Here is a 24,544-nt window from a genome sequence, read left to right as displayed (position 1 = left end):
TTGTATAACTCAAATCTCAGAACAGATGTTTGTTTGAAACTTTTGTCCCTCTCCCACATTATGAACGAAGTGAGCAGATACAACTCGGAACGGGTACATAAATGATAAGATTTAATTTTTAATTGTTACCCTCTATATTCAGGGCGCGTTGAAAGGGCTGTGACAATAAATAGAAGAACATTTTTTGTAGAATTTAGGTACGATTCTACAATTTTAAAAATAAAGCGTAATTTTTTTTTTACAACTAACGATTGTAATAATAAAATATAGTTATTCCTTAGGGCAAGAGCGTGTCGGGTGTGTAAGTCGTTATATTATTTTATAAAGTTATTCATTTTATCTGTGGGACATGGTAATGAAAATAGTGTTCAAAAATGATATTTTAAAAATTAGTTTAGCAAATTATGTCAAGCTATCTGCCGTAACGTCATTAATCAAGCGTGATGTGAAAGTGAAACATTAAAATCCCTTATTAAATTTACCCCTTCAGCGCTGTCTTTGCCGCGTTATTTATGACTCAAACCTTTCATGTACCGTAATGAATGTCAGCCTCTCCAAATTCACTTGCACGGAATATTGTATTTGAGTGTACATTTTATTTTAATTGAGACATATTTAAGTGTCACCATAATGGTTATCTTTAGCACGTATTCCTAAAAATTAAAAAAAATTTCAAATACGTTTTACAAATATCCATTTTTTAGTTGGTGGAAATTAGTATTAAGGATACTATAGTCTCATTTTATCTCAATTTATTTTCCAAGTAATCTATGCAGAGGAATCGGTACGAATAATTAAGTAAATACTTGAATAGAAATTCCTCGAACCAGTAGTATGCATAACCAAAATAAAAACAAGTATTTAGGTCGCATCTGAAATTTATTAGGTCGCATTCTGAAATGTCTGAAGCAAACATTGGCATAGTTATTCATCATAGCTGTTAAGGAAACAGCCCTTACAATGTTTCCTGCGTATCATTCGCCTTTGGGATTCAAATGATTGTTCAGACATATATACTGTATGAATTGCAAAACACTTTTTCTAGAAACCCGTGGAGCAAAAACAGAGCTTGAGAAGGTTGTATCAATACATCACATATTTCGTAAATAACAGATTTTTCCATTTTACGAGTAGGTATATCATAATATATGGATAAACTACCAGTGCCTTATTTAAGAAAATAAAAAAAATGCGTTACCGATTTTGAACAAAATCAACAGTATTAGGTATTTCTTTTTTTAAGGTTTTATTATTTCTCGACGGACGTGCTGTCCGTAGCGTTGTCATATAACATTGCTTGTTATGTTATTTTATTGTGATCTTAATTAAGGGTCTTAGGACTAAACCCGCGACTTTACTAAGCTAGTAAACCCGTAAATCCTTGAGTTATCGATACTCAGTTTTAAGCTAAAGTCAGGAATTGCTTGTGCTTACTTACCGATACTCTGACTGACCCAGATGCCCAACATATCAAGCTGAAGCAGTCTGTGGTAGAGAGTTGCTCCTTGGGTATGGTTCATGAAGAGATGGTAGAGGAAGGAGCCACACCAGGGTGCCAATGCGCCGAGGAGATGGCACATAGAGAGAAACCAGGCACCTGCGCCCCCGCCGCTCCATGGCAAAAGGCCGGGAAGAACAGCTATCATGAACACCAAAGACACGCCTGAAAATAAAAAAACAACTATCAATGATGAAAACTATACTACGTAAATGTGTTTTACTTAAGAATACCCATCACTAATTCTCAGCTATAACTGCAATGTATAATATGGCTGAAAAGTAAAATAAATATTTTTCTGAACAATGTATTTTTTATCGATTTAGATTTTAGTTCGCGATTAAGATTTTAGTTACTTTCTTACAGTACTGACTGAATTTCAGTTACGACGTTGAATCTCAAGAACTAGCGAACAGATAACATAGTACCGTATCTCACTCTCAACGCAACGGTTATAAAGCAGCATTGTACAACATAAACTATTTCCTTGCTTTGAGTCGTTACTGAGAATTTGGAATCTACGCTATTGTTTTAAACAATTCCATTAGACATTTGTAGGTTATAAGGCTACAAATGACATCGGGTTGTTGGTCCTACATCTGAGCTCATTCTGGTCGTTGTTCTATTAGATTATACCAATATATCAGAATATAAGATATACATCGGGAACAGAGTGTGTGGGAATTGGGTTTGCGCATAATTGTAAACTGTAATGTATCCGCTTTGGTTAGGCCCTCTTGAGAATGATTGTTGTGGCCAAAATCAGCCGTACATAATGCGTATACCATAAACATACATAATGTGAAAGTATCCTCTTAAAATAATTGAAAGACTATCTGAGTAATAAGAGATATATATTTGAAAATCAAACATCAAGAACAAATTAAATATAGTTCCTCAAGTAAATATATAGTTAAGCTAACTTTATTGTTATTTTATATAATTTGTTTTACCTATTGATCGGTCTATATGATTTGTGTAATTTTATATTACATGTAATTTTAATTGCCGAAGGCACCGTTAATTTTCCTGAAAATAATCAGCATGGGACCTACTCTCTGACCCATCAGCGTTCAAAGTGAGTTTAATATTATGCTATGGTTACGCTACAATCATTCGACATTAACTGATAACAAACCTAAAAATACTATACATTTGTAACTATATCTGATTGTTTTAAATACCAGTCTCTTTCGATTAAGATCCGTAGTTATACCAAAAAACCGTACATTCAACGTACATATAATTGTTATTATTAAGAATCTTTAAAATGGTTACTGATTAACAATTGTCTAATGACGTTGGTATACTTTAATGTACGGCGTATTACATTGAGGTTACAAAAGCAAGGAGCTGAGCTGAGCTGAGGGATTCCAGATCCTTGCCTCGTTCTTACAGAAGAACTCTATGACTTTTATTAATAATCTTTTATAAACCATATTGTTGAAGAAACATTTATACAGACACGTACTTTCCACACAGCTGTTTAACATGACTTATTTTGTTGCTTTGTTTAGTTTCTCTATAGTAAATGAATAAGATTTCATAAATTTGTTCACTCATTAACGAATTTTGATTTCGTTGTATATGAATGATCATAAATATTAATTATGAACCATATTATAATGTAAATATGATAAACAGTCTTAAAAAAAATCACTCTTGTATTTTTTCAACTAATTTTTACATTTTTTTTAATTATAAAAAACCTGTCTCATGACTAACTTTCTATGGATATTTAATACTTTTTTCGTATTCACCTGTTGCTGCAGGTGAAAATGGGCTCGACAGCGTCATTGTGCGAGAGGAAAGTCATATAATTCTTATCGAATGTTTTACATACCCGAGTAAATCCCTCCAACTAATAATACAAGTTTAGTCTTTAAAGTAATCAAGTTATTTTATAAAGGTAGCTGAAATTTGTAAGCTACACGTATAATTTAATTTTACTTTTGTAGTTGTAAAATATAATTATAATCAAGTAACTATGAACGATCCTTAGGAAATTCCTAGAGCAGTGCTACAATGGAACTTAAAATAAAACTTACATAACTTATATAATCGAAGATTTTTTCAGACGATTGTCTGTGCTAAAATGTGCGAAGTCAAAAATATATTTATTGGTAAGCTGTGAACAAACGTAACGCAGTCTAACGGAGTGCCAAGGGGTGAGTTTTAACGTTGTTCACGCAAGGGTCGCACGCAACCGTTGCTATGGAGGTTCCCTGAGGGGAAAATTGCCAATGACTAAATTCTTAGTTCACACTATCCATACACAACACAGTATTTAGTTTTTTTCGGTCCGAATTAGTAAAGGAATTAAATATTTAGTACAAGTAATAATGTACGTACATTTAAATATTGTTGGTTTATAAGGATTTTTTAATTTTTTTTATCAATTGTCAAATTTTTGCAACATACTGTTTCTGCAAGTCAACTTATTTTTAATTGTTATTAATAAGACGCCACTTTGAGTAGGTATACACTCATGAAATATCTTATTATGAAACAATTCTCAATTATATTTACCAAATATCTTGTATTGCTTGTTTAACTGGGATAGAGAATAGCTGTAGTAGTAGTTCTTTAATCCTAATCTGACAATCATCCTCAATAATTGGTCATTGTTGGTATCTGAGTTATTGTCAACAAAATGACTTTCTATGAAATCGAAAATGTTACCCATAACCTGTTAATATAAACCAATTTAACCATACAAATGTGTTTCCTGCGAATGACACGGCAAAATAAGATAACATTGTCAACTAGTCTGTTTTCTCAACTATCCAACTTCAGCGCGGTGTCGTTATGAAAGTGATTGATGAAGTCACGTCTATTCCTTTTCATAAAAACGGAGTAAAATGATAAAAATAAACTCTGTCAGAAAAATATAAATACAAAACTATTTTCTTTATCTCATTCTTTTTTCAAATAATTTATTTACGTTATGATAAATATGTACGGCAGCATTTCAACAGCCGACTATTGTTATTGTTTTTGAGTTAAACCTGTTGTGTGTGCCCTTTGATCGCGGTGAGGAATAAATTCCTTAAAAGTAAACAAAGAGCAAAGAGAACACAAATTTTCACGTTTTGAACTACAAATATGAGGCATGCTGTGCAAACTTTCTGGCTGCAGGGATCAATATCGCTTTTTTAACTGAGACACGAAACATTGGAACAATTTTCAACGCCCCTGTTACAACTTACTTTTATTTATAAAAATAGACAAAACACTAATGATCATATTTTTAACTTAAAATTACCATCTATCCTGTATGGATTCTTATCCTCTAATTAATTTTAGGTAAAGTATAACTTCAAAATGTATTAGCGTTTGAAATGAAGCGGATATTTTTAATCAGTATTAAAAATTCTTGTGTAAAATTTCATACGTCACTAGTAGATTACTAGAACACGAGAGCTAGCTGGGACTTTGCGATCTAATTCAGTCAGTCAGTAAGTGTAAGAATCTTATTACGTAAACATATATTTTGTGATTTTTATTTAATAGACCTTACTTTTTTTTCCACAGACTTATGATTAACATTTGAAATTATGCTTAGCAAACATAAACATATTTACAATATATTATTTTAGTCTTGTTTGGTTATTATTGAATTTTTATTCGCTCATTTGGTAACAGAATTGAATAGGAAATTATTTTGATAGAATATAAATGTTCTTAGGCAAACAAATATAAAAATATTAGTAGTAACCGGCAGCTTCAATCGCGTTTTGGGGTTGTTCTTGGTTGTCATGTGTCAGGCAAAAAAGTAGCCTATCTTGGAGTTCATGTTTGCTTCACACCGAATTTCATGAAATTCGGTTCAGCGGTTTGGTTTTAAAAGAGCGACTGATAGACAGACAGACAAGAGTTGCACACATTTATTATATTAATATAGATCAGTCACAGGTGTGAGTTGATGGTGAAGGCTTGTAGAGCATCACTATGTCGCAAGCTATATATGTCTACTTACATAACTTATGTGATTACACCACAACAATCCTCTCTAGAAATACTTAATGTAAGAAGTTTGAACGCAAATAGCCTGCCTACTAGCGGGACAACGTGATTAATGGTTCAAAGCTCTATTATAACGTTTTGGTACGGGTCTGCTCTACGATAATTTATATATTTCTCTGATTTATTTTGTGTATTCGTTATAAATGGGTTTTTAATAGTACATTATTCCATTTTTTTAATAGTATATGACCTGACTCTTTGAGATTGAACGATTTTTAGAAAATTGAGCTTTTGACTATAAAATTTTTAGAAAAATCATTATTTTGGCTATTCTTTTAGTATTAAAATGGTTTGCATTTTATTAATTATTAGGTTTTAAATACTGCTTTCTAAAGTTTCTTAATATTAAAATCCTGATTTCATTTTGGTTAAAAAAAAACAAATAAGTCTTGATGATACTGAATATTCTAGAAAAGCAATATTATTGTTAATATTTCTTTTTACACACACGATTATATTGTCATTAAGTGTTGGTAAATACCTCGTAGATAACAAATATCCTTGCAAGATATCGATTATTTCATTTTACTTTTGTAAATGTATTTTATGTGTCATTATAATTATACAGAGGTACAAAAAATATATACACTACAAAAAACCTTATTAGCGCGAATTTCAGTTGGAATCCTCGTTATTTCGGCTTTTTATATATACGAGTCAAAATAAATAAACCACTTTTGACTGTAAAAGTAATGAAAAATAATTATTAACCATATATTAGTAGGTTTATTTGTACTTTTTTGTATAGAATATTATATAAATAATACAACAATGCGTTCCGCATACCTCGGGTTCTATAACATGATATTAAATTGACCATACTGCCCAGGCCCACGGGTGAGTCTTTTAGGCAAGTCTTAGCCTTAGTTATTTTTTAAAAGCATCAAAGAGCATATTCCACCACGCTGTTCCAATGCGGGTTGTAGAATTCACATGTGGTAGAATTAAACAAATGCAGGTTTCCTCACGATGTTTTCCTTGACCGCCGATCTCGAGATGAATTGTAAGGAAAAAATAAGCAAATGAAAATTAAGTGGTGCTTGCCTAGGTTTGAACCTGCAATCATCGGTTAAGGTGTGCGCGCCCTAACCACTGAGGCATCTCAGTTCAAATGTGGTTGGAACTGCATATCGAAATGGATCCACATGCATACTTAACACCACCGACCTAACAGCCTCTTGTTCATTCCGCAACACATGTCCGTACCACGATAATCGGTATCTTTTGTCCCGGAAGATGCTTTCAAACTTTTTCTCATATACTCATTTTTCATGTCTACAATAGATCTCGAAATTATCTGGCAAACATTTTATGTTGTATATGTATAACGTGGTGGCCAAACATCCGACCCACACATGACAGTTTTACTGGAATTTCGGGACTCGCAAATAATACCCGTGAACTTTTGTTACATTTTTTTTTTATTTTTCTGCTTTTTTTAACTGCACTCCATGTGAGCTAACGACTGCTGAATGTCGAAGGCGACTGGAAGAATTATATTACTGAGGAAAGTATATATATAAAGTTTGTTTTCTATTTCACTGTAATTTTGTATATTAAATGTTAAAACGCTTATTACCAATCACCGAGAAAGTTATAAATAAAAGTACTACCGATACATTGATTTCGTCATTGTATTTACTTTGCGTGTGTAATCTTTAGTTCTCGTGCTAAAACATGACACATGTTTGTCAATAATGCTATAAAAATAATCAATATTATTGTGATTAAGCATAAATCACGTTTGAATTGAGTCACAAAATATATAATACTAGCAACCCGACCTAGCCTCGCACGGATGCAATGCTGATACTAAATATAGTAGAGAATGTTTAAATTATCCGTGTTTCTTTACTATTTTGTCCACGTATCATGTACAAAAACCTTCCTCTCGGATCACTCTATCTTTTAAAAAAATTGCATCTCGTCCGTTGCGGAATATTAAAGATCTAAGCATACATAGGGACAGACAGCGGTAAGCGACTTTGTCTTATGCTATGTAATGATGATGATATGTAACTCAATTCAAGTTTTCAACCGACTTCAAAAAGGAGGAGGTTAGCAATTCGTCTGTATTATTATTTTTTTTTATGTTTGTTACCTCATAACTTTTTACTGGGTGGACCGATTTTGATAATTTTTTTTTGTTTGAAAGTTAGTGCTTCCCGTGGGGTCCCATTTTTTTTTCCGATGGTGGTATCCGTATGAAAAAGACATAAGTCTTAAATTTGCATTATGTATATGCGCGACAAATTGGTGAATAACTGAAAATCACGTTAACCAATTTTGATAATTCTTTTTTTATTATATAAATAAAAATTTTAACAAAAAGAAAAACCGACTTCAAACAAAACACTATTTTAAAACAAATGAATATGCACGAAAAAGTAATAAAAATAATTGCGTATTCAACATATTTTTTAGAGTCCTCCTAAGTAAAATGAAATGAAAAATATTAGACTACTTAAAAGTCGATTTACGATTATATAATGTAGTTATAATAATTGTTATATTTGGAGTCGGTGTCAGCAAATAAAACCCTACAGTATATCTATCAAAAACAATACGAGAATACTTTAACAAATATGTTTTTTACAAATTACCTTTTACACAATAATATACTGGATCAATCAAGGGGCTCGTATCGCTTCTTTCTTTTGATTGTTGGGGCAAGGGCATCGTAGCTGACACCGGCTCCAAATATACCAATAACTATAACTACGTTATATAATCGTAAATCGACTTTTAAGTAGTCTAATATTTTTCATTTCATTTTACTTAGGAGGACTCTAAAAAATATGTTGAATACGCAATTATTTTTATTACTTTTTCGTGCATATTCATTTGTTTGAAAATAGTGTTTTGTTTGAAGTCGGTTTTTCTTTTTGTTAAAATTTTTATTTATGTTCTCAATTACTTCCAATAAAGAATACCGAACTGCAGGAACAATATTATTTTGCAGCTATATCTTAAAGTTTAGGCATCTATCGAGTAACGATAATGATTCTAAGTTTTCGATGCAAGGTCTGCGAAGTTAGAAAAGATTAATTGTGCACTAAGACAGTAGGTATGAGTTCCGTAGAGTAGATTAATATTAATTACTCTCGCGATCATCCGCTTTGTTGTTAATTTTCGATACAGATAAAAAAATCATCTTAGCTTGGTGGTTTGGTTGGTAAATGGACTGATAAGTATGTCGCGACCGCAAACGGTTTTGCACTGTCATGTCATGTCATGTCATGGCATAAGAATGCCACCACGCCAACTCTCCGCTGACAGTAATCTCTACTCTACTTGCATGCGCATCTATTCCTTCGTAAATAACGCCGAAGTTAATAATAATAAGAAAAATATATTTTTCTTTAATAATATATTGCTTTTCTTCAATAGTCATTAATTTCAACGTTGTACATTTTTTTTGTCTTTGTAGATTGTAACATCGAGTTGTAATCAGATCAATTTAATGGTATAAAGTTTGCAGGAGTTGAAATATTTCTTTATTTAATCGAGAAACAAAATGCTTTAGGCTAAACATAAATGAAAGGAGAAGAAAACAACTAATTTAATTAGATGTTGTTAAATCCTTGTGCAGCTGTCTGAGAGTTACGGTTCACTTATTATTTAGTTTTTACCAACAACGGTACTTTGTTTTACGCTTTATTTATAGTTAATATTTTTATTCGATAATTTTTATTTGAAGCCCTTTCAAATAAAGCATTTATAAATATTAAAATATATATATATATTGTATTTTTTAATTGATATTATAACGCTTAACATAATGATTAACATTAAATTCCCTCACTCTTCATTAATTTGAGGATTTTACTTTAGTAATGATAAGAAATGACTAACGCAACTGCTAAAAATAGAAATACAATGTGTGATCATCATTTTTACGTAGTAAGAAAACAATGTAAGATTTTTAATTATGATAACGTAACGTACTATCAACAAAGATAAATTTTAAAATTAAAGATATCTGCTTCAAAATTGAGTAGCAAGATTCCACCCGTAAATGCCTATATACATACATTGCAAGTTAAATAAAAGCTTTTAATTGTCTGTTCATGTCCACGTTGTTTGACAAAAGTGACATTTGACATTGAATTGTCAACGAAACTGATATCGAAACAGAGTAAAATTAAAGGAGAATCGAGACTGAGACCTAAGCTAAAATCACTGCTTAATCCTAAAGAAGGCAAAGCGGTACTTTATATCTGAACAGCTTTACACTTTATATTAAGATTGGATCCTTTCATCCAAGGAGTACTGCAGACACTTGTAGAATGTCTCCGTCAAATATCAGCTTGAATCACTCATTAGCGATACTTCGAAGATTCGAAGGATAAAGCAGTCGTAATAGGAACAGCGGTCTTACCTCTTTTTCACCCTTCTACGTATGACCCACTCATTCAAACGAAACTTTATGTTCATATTTTTTTATACACAAATAAGACGAGGAATGCCTTTTCAGCATCTTTGTTTGAAATAAACAAGGCAAGCAGTGCTTTCCATCAAGTACGATTGTACTCAATGGTCGTATATAGTCAATAAAAAAAAACAACACAAATAATAAACTTTCGTTGAAATACGTATTTTAACTTAGAAAAAGTAAACCTTGCATCTAGAATACACAACACGGGTCTTAATTGCTATGAACGTAAATTGCAAGCTGTGTAAATGTGTTAAGTGTTTATGCGAGCTTTAAATTCTGAAGTCGGTAAATTTTTAACGATGTTTTTAATTTTTCATATAAATTACAAATTCTTTTACAAATTAAAGCTGCATGTGTGAGTGTTCTAGATTTTATACGGCAGTGTACTTTTATTTAGAGACTTGAGTTTCTAACCGGAGTAATCCTTACAATATTTGTGTTCAATTGTTATAAATAATTCTTAATATGAAGTGAATAATTATTTTCTGAAATTTCTAATTGTAAAACCTTATTATAATTGTATAGACACGAATTAAAACATTCTATTAGATAATAGTAAAGGTATAATGTAATATTTTTATTTTTATTCAATATTTAAAGGAACTAAACTGATTTCGATGACATTTATTATACAAAGTGATGTGAAAATGAAAACAAAATTCTACCTATGTAAAATATAATTTATATTTTTGGCAATAACACAAATAGATAGATAGATAGGATTTAACTTAATATATTTATATCAATTTGATATGCTATTGTATATTGCTCGGTCAGTATCATCAGATCTGTATTGATCTGATGATACGATTTTTTAATACCGATGTTTATTTACATTCAGTACATACTTTAATATAAATAAATATAGTTAGCGATTTTATTGCGAATGTTTAAAATACAATAGAATAGAAAATAAACTTTACGGGTATTATTTTTAGGAGGTATATTTTTCCGATTACAGCTGATAAAATTATTATATTAATATTTTGACTTAAGTCATTACTAATTGTTTTCTCATCAGATCATCATTAATCAAGATAAATAAGTTAATATGAAGAGCATTGAGAAAACTACTGACCTAATTTGGACAAAACAGAGGTTGAATTTTTTTCATAATAGTAAATGTAACAGCGCTCAAGACTGGAGTTTAATATTTCTGTTTTATTATTTGCAACGTAAGTGCCGCGCTACGAGAGGTGCATTAGATATATAACATTCAGTTGCTTTTATTGCGAATATTATAATAGTAGATGAAATTCAAATAAAACATATGTGGGTCTGCGATTGAATTTGTTGAATCAAGCAGGAAATATTTTTACTGATATACAAAGTTAACGTCTTAAAATACTTCTACATTTTATATTTGTAAATGTTTATGTATTGCACTTTAAGAAATCTATCTGATATTGGAATTTGGACAGGTATATGCCAAAAGTTAGAAGAATTGTGAAAGAACGAAGAGATAGTCTGTTTGATGTCTCTTCCACAAAACTATTACATAAACATATATTACTTTCTTACTTGAACTACTCGATTTTATAATGGTAATGTTTTTTTTAATGCTCTAAGGTTGTAGTTCCGCAAATTTGATCTCATCTAATCCAACCGTCGTCAATTTCATCGTCGTTTCGTTCGACATTTCCACTGAATCGTAAGCGTTAAAAAGTCTTAAAGTAAAAAGTACTTTACTTGGTTTTATGCTAGCACGTCTTGTAGGTACTCTTCTCATATAATCTACTGACAAATAGTAAACCGGAACTTAACATTGCCCAACGGTTTGAAGGCCGAATGTGCTAGTAACTGAAATTACTAGTTCATTCGGCCTTACTAAGTTAACCTAAGGAAACTAAGGTTTCAATATCCCGTGTACCTGTAGGTACAAAGGACATGAAACCTTAGTTTTTAAAGTTGGTGTTGGCGATGTAAGGGATGGTTAAGATTTCTTACAGTGACAATGGCCCAGAGTAAAATACTGTAATAGACATTGCTCATTGGGCCAGGAAACACACTATTGATTTGACTGCTTTAGCTAAGATCTTTCTAAATTGGCCGTTTTCTGGGATTTAACTAATAATGTTTTAAAGATTTATAAATTTCGTTTTTAAATTACTTGGGAAAACGGAAATAATTTGGACTGTTCCCCAATTATTTCCTTTTTCTTGGTGGGAAATTGTTCAGTGGTAAGATCTCAATCTGGAGCTATTCGTTTACTTTGAATAATGAACTTATTCGTGATACGTACCTTTCGACTATTCTAAATAAGAAATTTATTCTAGACCATGACATTTAAATTTTTTTAAATAAAAAAACAGAATCTAAATAGGCCACTTACAAGCTACGAGGCCAAAGACAGGCCAAAGGTCAGCCATAGGTCTATTTTGCATCGGGGTTTAATAAAACTAGTTGCTACGAATAGTTATTAAATTTACAAATAATTGTAGAAATCATTACGCAACGACTTTAAAATGTTGTTATATAATAAAAATTAAAAGCAGTACAGTTGAAAAACTAATTTATATTTTTGCATTTTTCATTACAGCGGATAACAAAAACGATATTGTATCAATTTTATAGTTAATTTGTTCGGGCAAAGGTTTGAAAAATGTTACAATGCACGTCCAACTCTGTATTCGGTTTGGATGTTTCGTTGAGGAGTTCAAACAATACTTCGTTGCGATCTACTTTATATTTGGCAAGGTTGCACATTTTCATTGGAACGAATCTGACCCAAAAAACGATTTTAAGTTTCTTAATCACTTTTACCATGCTAAAATTTATACTCATACAAATTTGGTTAAAATTATAATAAACATTTAGTTATTTTTATCAATATTTAGAGATTTGTTCAGTGCTGGGATAAAGACCTCCTCTCCCTTTGACGGAATGTTCGGAACATATTAAACCACGCTGTTCCGATGCGGGTTGGTGGAATACACATGTGGCAGAATTTCTATGAAATTTGTCACATGCAGGTTTCCTCACAATGTTTTCCTTCACCGCTGAGCACGAATGAATTATAAAGACAAATTAAGCACATGAAACAGCAGTGCTTGCCTGGGTTTGAACCCAGCAAACACTGCTAGTAAATATTTATGAAATCAAAATAGAAGTTTCAAGCAAACGCTGATGTCACATATAAACTTTAAATATCTAAAGGCAAGGGCTCCGCGTTCACGGCTCTAGGTGAAAAATAGAGGGATTTCTTTGTGAGTATTACTTTTGTTCTCTAAGCTTTGAATGCGCACTGCACCTGCACATAGGACTACTTGCAACTCTTGGAATGTTTATCAAGTTGACCTTTGCTTAGTTTTAAATGAAAAAATATTTCTGCATTTCTGTACACATATGTGTATTAGGTAGTAGACACAGGGCCGCCGTAAGCGGGGGTGCGACGCGTGCACCGCACGCGGGCGGCACGTCCAGGGGGCGGCAAATTGAGCAATACATCACGTACCTAATTCAAGTCATTATTATAATTCCCACAAATCCTTAAGTAAAATAAATTATTCAAAGCATCGAAAAATATCGCACTCAGTAAAGTTAAAAGTCCGTCCGTCTGTTATCCTATGAAAAACAATACTGTCGAAGTTAGGAGAATCCCCTTTAAGCTTCCTTATCAATTGGTAGATTAGGTATCCGTTACTTGTAGTAGGGCGTTGTCGTAGGGCGGCTTGTAGGGTATCACGCCGTAAGTTATATTGGTGGTCGCTCGAAATAGCAGAGCTACGGGCACCGTTAAACCGGGCGCGGAGGGCATACGTTCGCTGTCGCAGGCGCAACGTGCTCAACACAAACTTAGAGGTACACCTGTGGGCTGTACATCGTCAGTTGAAAAAAGAGTTAGAAAAGGCGTTAAGTAAACAGAGAGCAAAAGGGGGCCCCTATCGTTGTTTGCGAGGGAAGCTCCGGACACACGGCGCTCCTGTTACGGAATAACTACCGCCAGATCTCCTGCGACTGATCGGGGAGCTATTTCCGGGAAAAAGGGCGGGTCATTCAACCATCGATGCCCTAAAACACCCTGAAGACCCGGACAATGGAGGCGGTGGTCCAAGGGAACGTAGTCCTAACGGTATCACCGGACTTGGCGAACGACTTCAATAGTCTTCCTTTCTTTTTTTCTTAATTTAATTTACGGCATCCACGGGCTAAAAGGCCCATGCCTTTTTTATATTTTACATTTATACACTTTGGCGTTTTATACTTTATATTTTTACTTAACATCAGCAGATATTCGCTAGACTTCAAGCTCGCCGTCTTCCTTTCGAGACCATAGTACCATTTCGATATCACGAGTTGCCTTCCTATCTCAGAAGGCCGTTGGGGCATACCTCCAGGATCAGGTGATCCTTTGGGAGGGGGCGATGGACGACTTGTCCGGCGTTTGAAGTTGGTTTGACTGGCTCTTGCGGGCACCGACCTCGCCCGGGATGGGTGTGTTGTGTCACGGTGACGGGGCGAACCTTTCAGATGGCGGCCCTAAAGTCAGAGTGTCGCTCACGGTGGATCGAATCGAGATGCTGGTCTTGATGGTTTCTCTAACTAATACGGAGGGCCTCCCAATCCACGGTCCTTGCTGAGGTCTCCTCGAGGAGCATCTACCGCCCTCCAAGAGACGGCAATTAAGGTGCAGACACATATGAAGGGTCAGGGCCTCATCCTGGATGGAGCTTCGTGCAACATTTTGTCCAACTCAGCTTAAAGCTCATCAATGCCAACGTAGGAGGTCCTTCTACGTTGGCATTGATGAGCAAACCAAACACCTTGCCTGCTTGCGCTCTATGGCATTGTATTTTTTATTTATTGTAAATAAATAAATCTAATCCAGTCCAGCCCATTTCCGGTCACTGCTGGATATGTCCAGTCCTCTCCAATTGCACGCCACTGAGATCGTTCTTGGGCTACTCGCATCCAGCTCCTACCAGCCGTCTCTCGTAAGTCGTCACTCCACCGTGCCCGAGGACGTCCACACTACGTTTGCCGAGACGCGGTCTCCACTCTAGAACACGTTTTCCCCAACGGTTATCGGTACTGCGACAAATATGACCAGCCCACTGCCACTTCAGTTTATTAATCCGGTGGGCTATGTCGATGACTTTGGTTCTATGGCGGATCGCCTCATTTCTTCTGATGCTATCCCGCAGAGAAACGCCGATCATAGCCCTTGCCATAGCACGCTGAGCGACTTTAAACTGGTGGACCGGCCTTGCCGTGAGTTTCCACGTTTCGGCTCCGTATGTCATGACGGGTAGGACGCACTGGTTGAAGACTTTCGTCTTAAGGCACTGTGGGATCGACGATGTAAAGATTCGACGTAATTTTCCAAACGCTGCCCAACCCAGCTGAATTCTTCTATTCACCTCGTCCTCAAGGTTGTTTCTACCTAATCGCAAAGTCTGGTCATGGTAGATATATTTTTGAACAACTTCGAGGACGGTACCGTGTATCGCAATCGGTTCCGGTAGAACATGTTCATTGAACATGACCTTGGTTTTATCCAAGTTCATCCGTAGGCCGATACGCATAGAAGAATCAGCAAATCTTAAGTGAGAGATGTATTCGCCATTGATGTTGATGCCACGTCCTTTCCAGTTCAGCGTCTTGAACATATCCTCCATTGAATTAGTAAACAATTTGGGGGAAATAACGTCCCCTCGTCTCACACCTTGATGCAATGGTATGGGATTTGTTTGCTGATTCTGTACTTGGACGGAAAATACACCTATTTTTGGTTTAAGGGTTGGACTCCCTTCATGCTCGTAACAAGGCTCTTATCTTACGGGACCGTGGGAACAGTGCTGCTGACCCGCTTCGCCGAAGAAGACCAGTAGAAGGGGTCTTCGCTATGGATGTCTTCTCCTCCCGCCATAATTGTCCCGGGGTTAAGGGTTTCTGTACCCTGGGAATTCCCTAGGAAGTGGAACTCCGCAGAGGTGAGCCTACCGTTAGGACGTCACGGTAGTATGCACAAACATACACATTTCGTAACATCCTCCAAAAAGACAGAGTGGGACGCTAACGTTGGTTTTTTAGCAGGTATACACCCCACCTCATGTGGAGGAATAGTGGTATGCGTTTTTGCAGCAAAAAAAGGGCGGCATAATAGGTATTGCACGCGGGCGACAAAACAGCTAGCGGCGGGCCGTAGACATTAACAAAAATAGTGCACACGCATATAATTAATTCTTAATATTAATAAAATACATGATACCTACACTGATATAATAAAACAAATGTTAATACTGAGGCTAAATATTCTCTTGATATAAATTGTACTGACTGTTGAAGTGCTACGGCTAGTCATACAAAACTGTGACGTAGCAGAAGTTAAACTTACAACCGTACCGAGCAAGTTGCAAAATGTTATGTACGAGTATGTATTTACTCTGAGGCGAATCTGGATGTATGTAATGGAATCAAGAGAGCTTAAAACGATTTCAATTAGAATTATATTATTCATTTTCGATTTTTTTTTTAATTTTTTCCTGTCAACTATCGCATAAAATAAAAGCTTTATTTGTTTAAAACTATTTACAACATTTGAATAACGTTGATACAAAACTTTAATTAGACATCGACATAAAATAGCAATCATATTTAAGACCAGCCATGTTATATTATATGGTTATTCGTTACTTTGGGTAAAGTGTTTTTCAATTCAATTCTTAGTGTAATGGCTTTTAGTTGTGCCGTAAAGTTTAACCTATAATCTAAAATCTGTAATTTTCAAATACAGATTAAAAATAAAAAGAAGAACTACTTAAAATGTATCCATGTCTTTAAATCTTCGTCAAATAAAATTTCCTATCGTCATTTTTACAGTAGGTAATTTTGTAGAAACTAAGTAGGAGTTTTAAGGCGGGTATTTTGAGGTCGGCAAATTGCCGATTATAGAGCCTAAATTCTCCGCATAATATTTTTTGGTCACATCGTAGCATACTCGTTGCGTACACAACATCGTTCATCACTGTCTGTTTTTTAATAACAAAGTTTATGCATATCATTTGAAAATTTTCGGACATATTTTTTAAACTAAAATTTTAATAGCTTTTTTCATGCAAGATAATTCTGACTAATTAGTTTATTATTCGCTGTTCCAATGCGGGTTGGTGGAATACACATGTGGCAGAATTTCTATGAAATTTGTCACATGCAGGTTTCCTCACGATGTTTTCCTTCACCGCTGAGCACGAGTGGAATTATAAAGACAAATTAAGCACATGAATCATCGGTGCTTGCCTGGGTTTGAACCCGCAATCATCGGTTAAAATGCACGCGTTCTAACCACTGGGCCATCTCTGCTCACTTAAAACGTGCGATATTATTTATAGCACAATCTATTTTAAAATTTCAAAGTTTCATTAATTCGCTTCTCGTCTTACTTTTTGTTTATTTGTCTAGCGATACGAACTTTGCAATCGATTTTAAAGTAACTTCCCGATGAACTAGACACTTTAAACTTTAAATATAGGTCACAATGGGATGACAATGCAGTATTAACAAAATTTCTTTTCTGTCTGTTGTTTTTGTTCGCTCAGTGCAAACAATGCAATCTACTTACCTAACTTCCTAATTAGCTTGCAATGACATTGGGACTTAAATAAATAAAAAAAATATTAACAGTCTTTAAATAAAAAACAAATATGAATTACAAATTAGGTTAACCGTGTGAAACATGGATTCTTCTCCCTTTTATTTCATCAATGCTTAGCGAAGAGGGCAGATAACAACTTGCGTAAATAAAATTAATAAAATTTTGTGAGAATATTTTCAACGACAAAACAGACAAAGTAAACCAATGTATGTATACCAAATAACAATTACCAAGGCTCTGACGAACCTCTCATATCCTATTCATTTATTCAAATAAATGGATCTCGATTAAAATATATCTAGAATATATCCTAGATTACCACAGTAAGTTTGGCTCAGCTTATGCGATTATTGGCACAAGTTTGTACAGATCTATACTATCTATTATGCTTGCAATATGAGTAACCATCATAACACGAGTTCGAAGATCCGCTTTAAGTTGACCATCCTTATTGTTCCACCAGCCAGGGAGTAACGTATTTTTTAGCATAATCACACGAATTTATGATCATAAAGTAGAAAGCTTGTTTCCGATTTCAATTATCATCCTATTGTACTCAGGCCTAAGCTGAGTATTAATTCGGTTTGTGTAAAAAGTATTGTTATTCGTAAAACCTATAGGATTGTGAGAACGTAATGTTTTAAATAATAACACGGTATATAATCACATAAACTTTGAATATACATATAATTCATAGAAAATTGCTGATGTCTGAAATAGTGATAAAATTAATTATATAGTGCAGTTTCAGCATTAATGATTTGTAAGATTTTTTATTTATTATTTTTTTCTGATTATTGTATACATTTATAAACGAATAGTTTACATTAAATATATACAAAAAAATGTTCCTGCACAATTTTGTAGCGCGTGCAAAGCGTCACGAGTGCTTTGTTTAGTTTTCAGCGTTTCAGTTTAGCAAATAGACACGTATCTTTTTTGTAAAACCTAAAGTTCCGCCCTTAAAAATAAGGTCACCAAAACCGTATAGACTTAGATACATGTCTTAATGATTTAACAATATAAATAATCTTAATGACGATAATTGGAATCAGGTTTAATTAAAGATATTTATGATATTTTATAATTTAAAAATAATGTTTTTTGATTTTGCTGTTGAATTATTACTTAACCTGCCCGCTTCTCTGAGCTTAATGTGTAGTTCATAATTATAGAGCTTGTTTCAGTATTCTATAGTTATTAGCTTTTACGTTTCAGATTATATAAAATAAACATAAACTCGCGTTCTGTTTCGTATCATAATATGTACAAGAAGTATACATGAGAAATTTGAAAAGTTTTCGAACATTCAGGGTTTATATTGCTAGTACAATCAAAACGAATTCATATATGATATTTTATTTACATTTTAATTATCAGTAGCAATTTGTTTTATTTGTACTAGACTCAAAAGTCTATTCACGGATTTCATAGCTTTATTTTTTGTTAGATTTCTTATGTGAACATATACATGTCAATACACAATCAAATACAAGAGAGCATGATTTCGTCACATTTATTCAAATCGTTCATCGTTTATAATCGTTTAGGTATGTTATAAGGAAATTATAAAATGACATTGCAGTACATTATTTCAATTGAAATAATTTTGAAGCCTCATTTAAACGCAATGTTTCTAAAATGAAGCGCACTCGATCGTAGCCGCGGACGTAATCTAAGAATTTTACTAACACGAAACAGATCAATTGGTATCAAGGGTGTCGTATGGGAATAGAGAAGAATTCAATTTCCGCATTTTCCAGCTCCGAGTATCTGATATCGACGATATTAAATGGGCATCCGGCACATAATTCGATTTACTCCTGCTGAAAGTTACGAAGTTAACTATGGCGGAGAATAGAATTTTCCACAGGACTTTTATTTGCGTGGCTAAGCCTATACAACATTTTGGTAAATACAACTGATTCAAAGCTTAGAGACTACATAAATATATATTTAAATAAACTGTTATATTTGTATTGTCTTCCGAATTAATATAATTATCGTTAAAAGGTCCCAGAAGAAATTCTGAGACGTAAGATGCGTAAAAGAATCCGCTAAGCTTCTCGACAGACTGGGAGGCCTTTGAACAACAAAGGATCATTAACGAGTTGGTACTAACTAAAGCCAGAAACATTTATTCATACTTTTGCAAAATATAATATAAAGAAACACAGTTTATGCAAATTGTATGATAATTTTATATGTATTCTTTATAACAATTGTCTTTCCATGACTGAGGCAGATTTGAATATTGTTTTAACCATGTTGTGGTTAAATTGCCACCTACCATTAAGCTCTGACCCTAAAAAGATTAGAAGTAATCTTAATCGTCAGTTGTTTATACACCTTACCATAGGTCATTCATGTATATTCTAAATGTAAAAAGGGTAAAGCAGCGGGCTCAGCTGGTTGAAGATAAAAGACTGAATTTGAATTTAAAGCCGATAATAACGTATGCAAATTGCTAGAACAAAGCATTCCTTTTACGAAAAGAAAATATGTTTGTTCACCATTTTTACTTCGAGTCTACAGACTAAAAAATATCTTTTGGCATCTATATAGAAGGCTGCGTAATATATATTTGTAGTTTCATAAAATGGCTTGAGCGTGTATGAAATATGAACAATTTCAAACATGTTTTATTTGTACCGCGCGCTACCAATCTTTCTTACATGCCATTCCCGCGTTTTCGATTCGTGACCTATGCACACTTTATTATTATGGCATATTTTATAAAGTATTTTTTATAATTAATGCTTGTTTATGTTTTGATAACAAATATTTCATTAAAATGACTACATATTATTAAACAAAGTCCCACGACCGCGTATGTATGTCTGTGTGTTCGCGATAAGCTCCAAAACTACAGAACGGATTTTCATGCGGTTATCACTAATAGGCAGAAGGATTCATAAGGAAGTTTTAAATATATCATTTATTAATTTTTTTTGTGTAAATAAGTTGAAATAGAATGACAACTGTTAAACATGACAGAAAAAAGCATAGTTATATTTTATTTACGGGAGGATGTACTGCGTGGTCGATTTATACAGTTTTTATTTGGTTATGCCTTGAGACCTGCAGTTTTTGGGAATCCGTGCATAAACAACCTTTAAGTCGTAAGCCACAAATGCATGTTGGATTCAAAAGAAGTTGGGCCAATGTTATGCGTCATAATAAGGGTGCTTACGTGATGGTGTACTTATCGTTCGACGTTAGACGCTACGCTTGATATGAATAAATTCGAACATGGCGCCTACAGGTTCCCGAAATATCTTTGTACAACTAATTATATTATTATATGAACGTGTATGACTAGATTAATTGACTGAGGCAATATTTAAACCACAAATGAATATTATGATTCTAAATCGGCTAGGATCTGACTCGTACATTATTCGAGCTTTGATAGATCATGAGTGAAATTAAGACGATTAGGCTGGTTATACCGAAATGTATTCATAAATAAATAATTTTACTGAACATCTTGATAATGTTTAAAATTAACAACAATCTTTTAAATTTCAAAGATCTAAGTATTTATGAAAAATATTTGAGTAAATAACAAAAGTAAGTTACTCTTTTCTCACAATGGTCGTTTCTACTATTCTATATTATGGGATTATTTCGTAAAAAAATAGTTATACTTTGTGTTATGTCATATCTATTCCACACTACCATCGTAACTTAAAAACTGTAATTACTCATGCCTATTCATAGTCAATATCAATATATATCTTAATATATCTGCTCTCAATATCAATGTCTCTCTCAGTACAACAAACTGTCTCAACTACGAACCGAATTGTATGCCAATGTGTGATCACTCTTGGCGGAGAGCGCCATGATCCTTTAAAGTGTGCACAAAAACCAACACCACTCAATTTGTCTCTACGGTCCAGCCCGTGCTGGCCGCCAACGACTGCGCCTGCATTCGTTTGTTCAACGCGTTGGCCCAATGAGTTGGCCCAGCAAGCTGGTCCAAAGTGTATTAAAAGCCTTACATTTCTCGTAACGTCATTTCGGGATTTTTGACAAACAATTTATAAAGGTATAGCAATACACTGTAATGATTTTGATGGCCCTAAATAACTTCACATAAATAAAAAACTTATAAAATATATGTTCTCTTTGATGAAGACAAAATGAAACGAAATTTCCGATACCTATTTGTATGCTTATATAATACTGAAATTTTTTATGCTATTCCTACATTGTACGTGCTATGAATACAACCTTAACCTGAAATCGTTACACAACGCTTGGCAGATCGCCAAGTATCGCTCGCTGAAGATTTCGGTCACCTGTTGGCTTGTTAACTATAAACTTTTCTTTTAATACTGTCCAAACAACGTATATTATATAACTGCAGTATATTGTAATTATTATTCACTTACCTACCAACAACACATAGAAACTGTAACATTCCACTCACAGGCATGTTCCAATTTGGATTTTTTGTATACTTTTTACTAGGCTTCCTAATTTTTATTTAATCACTCATCATCTATCATTTAACGCGATAATAAGATATTTAATTTTAGAAATAAATAATGTTATAAAGTACACATTTTATATACAATTAATATGACTTATAAATGTAGTCTTTTTGCATAAGTATTTGGTGATATCCAGATATGGCTCATCCATATATCCATCTAATATAATTCAGTTATTGGTGTCCATGACAGACAGCTGAGTCACATGACAAAGCTGATTGATCTGTGTATCTCTTGCTTATTTGATTTAGCAGGAAACTGACTTCGATTACGTACACGTTAATTTAACAAGGATTTTATACTTTAACGAGTCGAAATGGCCCAGTGGTTAGAGCGCGTGCATCTTAATCGATGATTGCAGGTTCAAACCGCTGTTTTATGTGCTTAATTTGTCTTTATAATTCATCTCGTGCTCTGCGGTGAAGGAAAACATCGTGAGGAAACCTGCATGTGACAAACTACATAGAAATTCTGCCACATGTGTATTCCACCAACCCGCATTGGAACAGCCTGGTGGAATATGTTCCAAACCTTCTCCTCAAAGGGAGAGGAGGCCTTTAGCTCAGCAGTGGAAATTTACAGGCTGTTGTTGTTGTTGTTTTTGTTTGTAATACTTTATAAAAAAATAAAACTTTTCATTCTTAGTTTGAAAAACTATAATAAAGTAAGCGAAATAATACGCGAATTTGACGTGTAACAGATCTGATTAAATAAGTAATGCATTTACACTCAGCTCGTCAGCACTGTCAGCTTTCGTACAGTTTTTCTCGTAATAAAATTTTAAACTGCATACATAATTGAATCATATGTATGAAATACTTAAAGATTTTTATTTTGCAATTTGAATAGTTTAATACATTGAGTTTTAATATCTATTTATTCCTATGTAAATGGAATTTATGTAATTTATAATCATATAGCAATAGATATGTATACGCTCATTCGAATAAAGACTACAATTCAATGCTTAGTGTGCAAAATAGATGGATGACGCGAAGAAGATTGATCGGCACCTTTATATGACTTAGATTATTTTATATAGAGCTTCGCACTACAAAAGTAGCAAAGTAAACAAACCAACTTTATTATCCGATGAGCTTGACAGCTACGCTTACTACTCGCCAAGCGACATACTACTTTACAAGTGTGCGTATGCTTAGTGGCCAATCGTTGGTCACTATTGTTTTCGATACGTTCTCAGCTTTGACAAATAAAGAATCTAAGGTATGTCTTGCTTATTAACAAGCTGACCTCCTTTACGTGCACGTAAATCTATCGAGGAAAATTTTTTCACCAAATACATTACCTAATTATTATTTTTAATGAATTTATTTTACATTGAGGAACACTAACAAAAACTAAAAACCTTCACTTGTACCGTACATTTATCGAGCGAAACATATACAATGTGTTGTATTGTTTGCCGAACCCTTGTTGCAACCCTTTGTCATGACTTATTGCGAAGCTGACTAGCTTGTATTTTAAAAGTAATTGAAAATGGCCGCTCACTTTTTATTTTATCTAAAGAAAACATTCTTTCGTAGAGTAAAAAAAATAAAACTGACTGAGTGAAAAGAGACTTTCATTCTTCATGACCCTATCGGATAATATATAAAATAAAAATACATGTAACCTTTTTTACAAATAAAAGTATCAATATACTTAGCAACACAAAAAGTATTACCGTTTTTAAACGTTTGGATTCATATTTAATTAAGTTATCACTCATTATTATAGCAATAATTTTAGGTCATTTGACATCTAGTCATAAAAAAGACTACCAAGAATGGTGTGGTTAGGAGGTAGCTGGTATTTATGGTAACTGAAAAAGCATATGTCGTCAAATAAATAAAAAGCAGACAATATATTGACGAATATTAAAAAGAAACTGATTCAATTAGTAATTATGATATTATCGTAGATATAGCAGAGGAACATTAATAGGAGGTGGACGACCATGATAAATTAATCAGCTTTGTATAATCATGACAGTCTCAGACTCTCTGACGGCATATTACTTTAGTGACGCTACAGATTTTTACTGTTTTTATTCCAATAACAAGGCTTCAGGCTATTTTTAATCTCAGAGCTCAGGACTCCCTTTGGGATTACTTTACCAAAATAGATATAGGTACTATCAGTCGCTAATAAATACAACATTTAAAAAAAATAATCCATGTTTACGATAATGGTATTGTGGTAGAAGTTACGTTTATTTATTTGAAAGTTATTAATTGATGATTCAAATAAAAAAAAAACACAGAATACTAGTTAAAATAAAATATAGATTCTTGTGGGTACACCTTAACGTCATTAAATATAAACAATACGATTACGGCATACGTGCCCATCTTCATAATGTATTTAACATCGAGACGACATCACTGTAACGACGCGGGGTACGCGTTTACGGCAGCTACGAGTAATATTGTTCGACATGTTAAGCATTAGCGATAAATTATGTACAATTAAAACATTATATTGCT

The 24,544-nt window shown here is 33.6% G+C and overlaps 1 protein-coding gene across 1 annotated transcript in view; it reads right to left on the bottom strand.

Annotated features, from left to right (window-relative positions):
- The window catches only part of LOC124535374 (progestin and adipoQ receptor family member 4), a 66,095-nt gene that overhangs the window by 35,173 nt on the left and 6,378 nt on the right, over positions 1-24,544 (bottom strand). Inside the window, exon 2 of the mRNA XM_047111583.1 lies at positions 1,439-1,663. Coding sequence (XP_046967539.1) covers positions 1,439-1,663 — 225 coding nt within the window. The remainder of the gene's footprint in view (positions 1-1,438; positions 1,664-24,544) is intronic.

The sequence above is a fragment of the Vanessa cardui genome, chromosome 14 (genome assembly GCF_905220365.1).
Source record: "Vanessa cardui chromosome 14, ilVanCard2.1, whole genome shotgun sequence".
Classification (NCBI taxonomy): Eukaryota; Metazoa; Arthropoda; class Insecta; order Lepidoptera; family Nymphalidae; genus Vanessa; species Vanessa cardui.
This window is presented reverse-complemented; position numbering and strand designations above follow the sequence as displayed.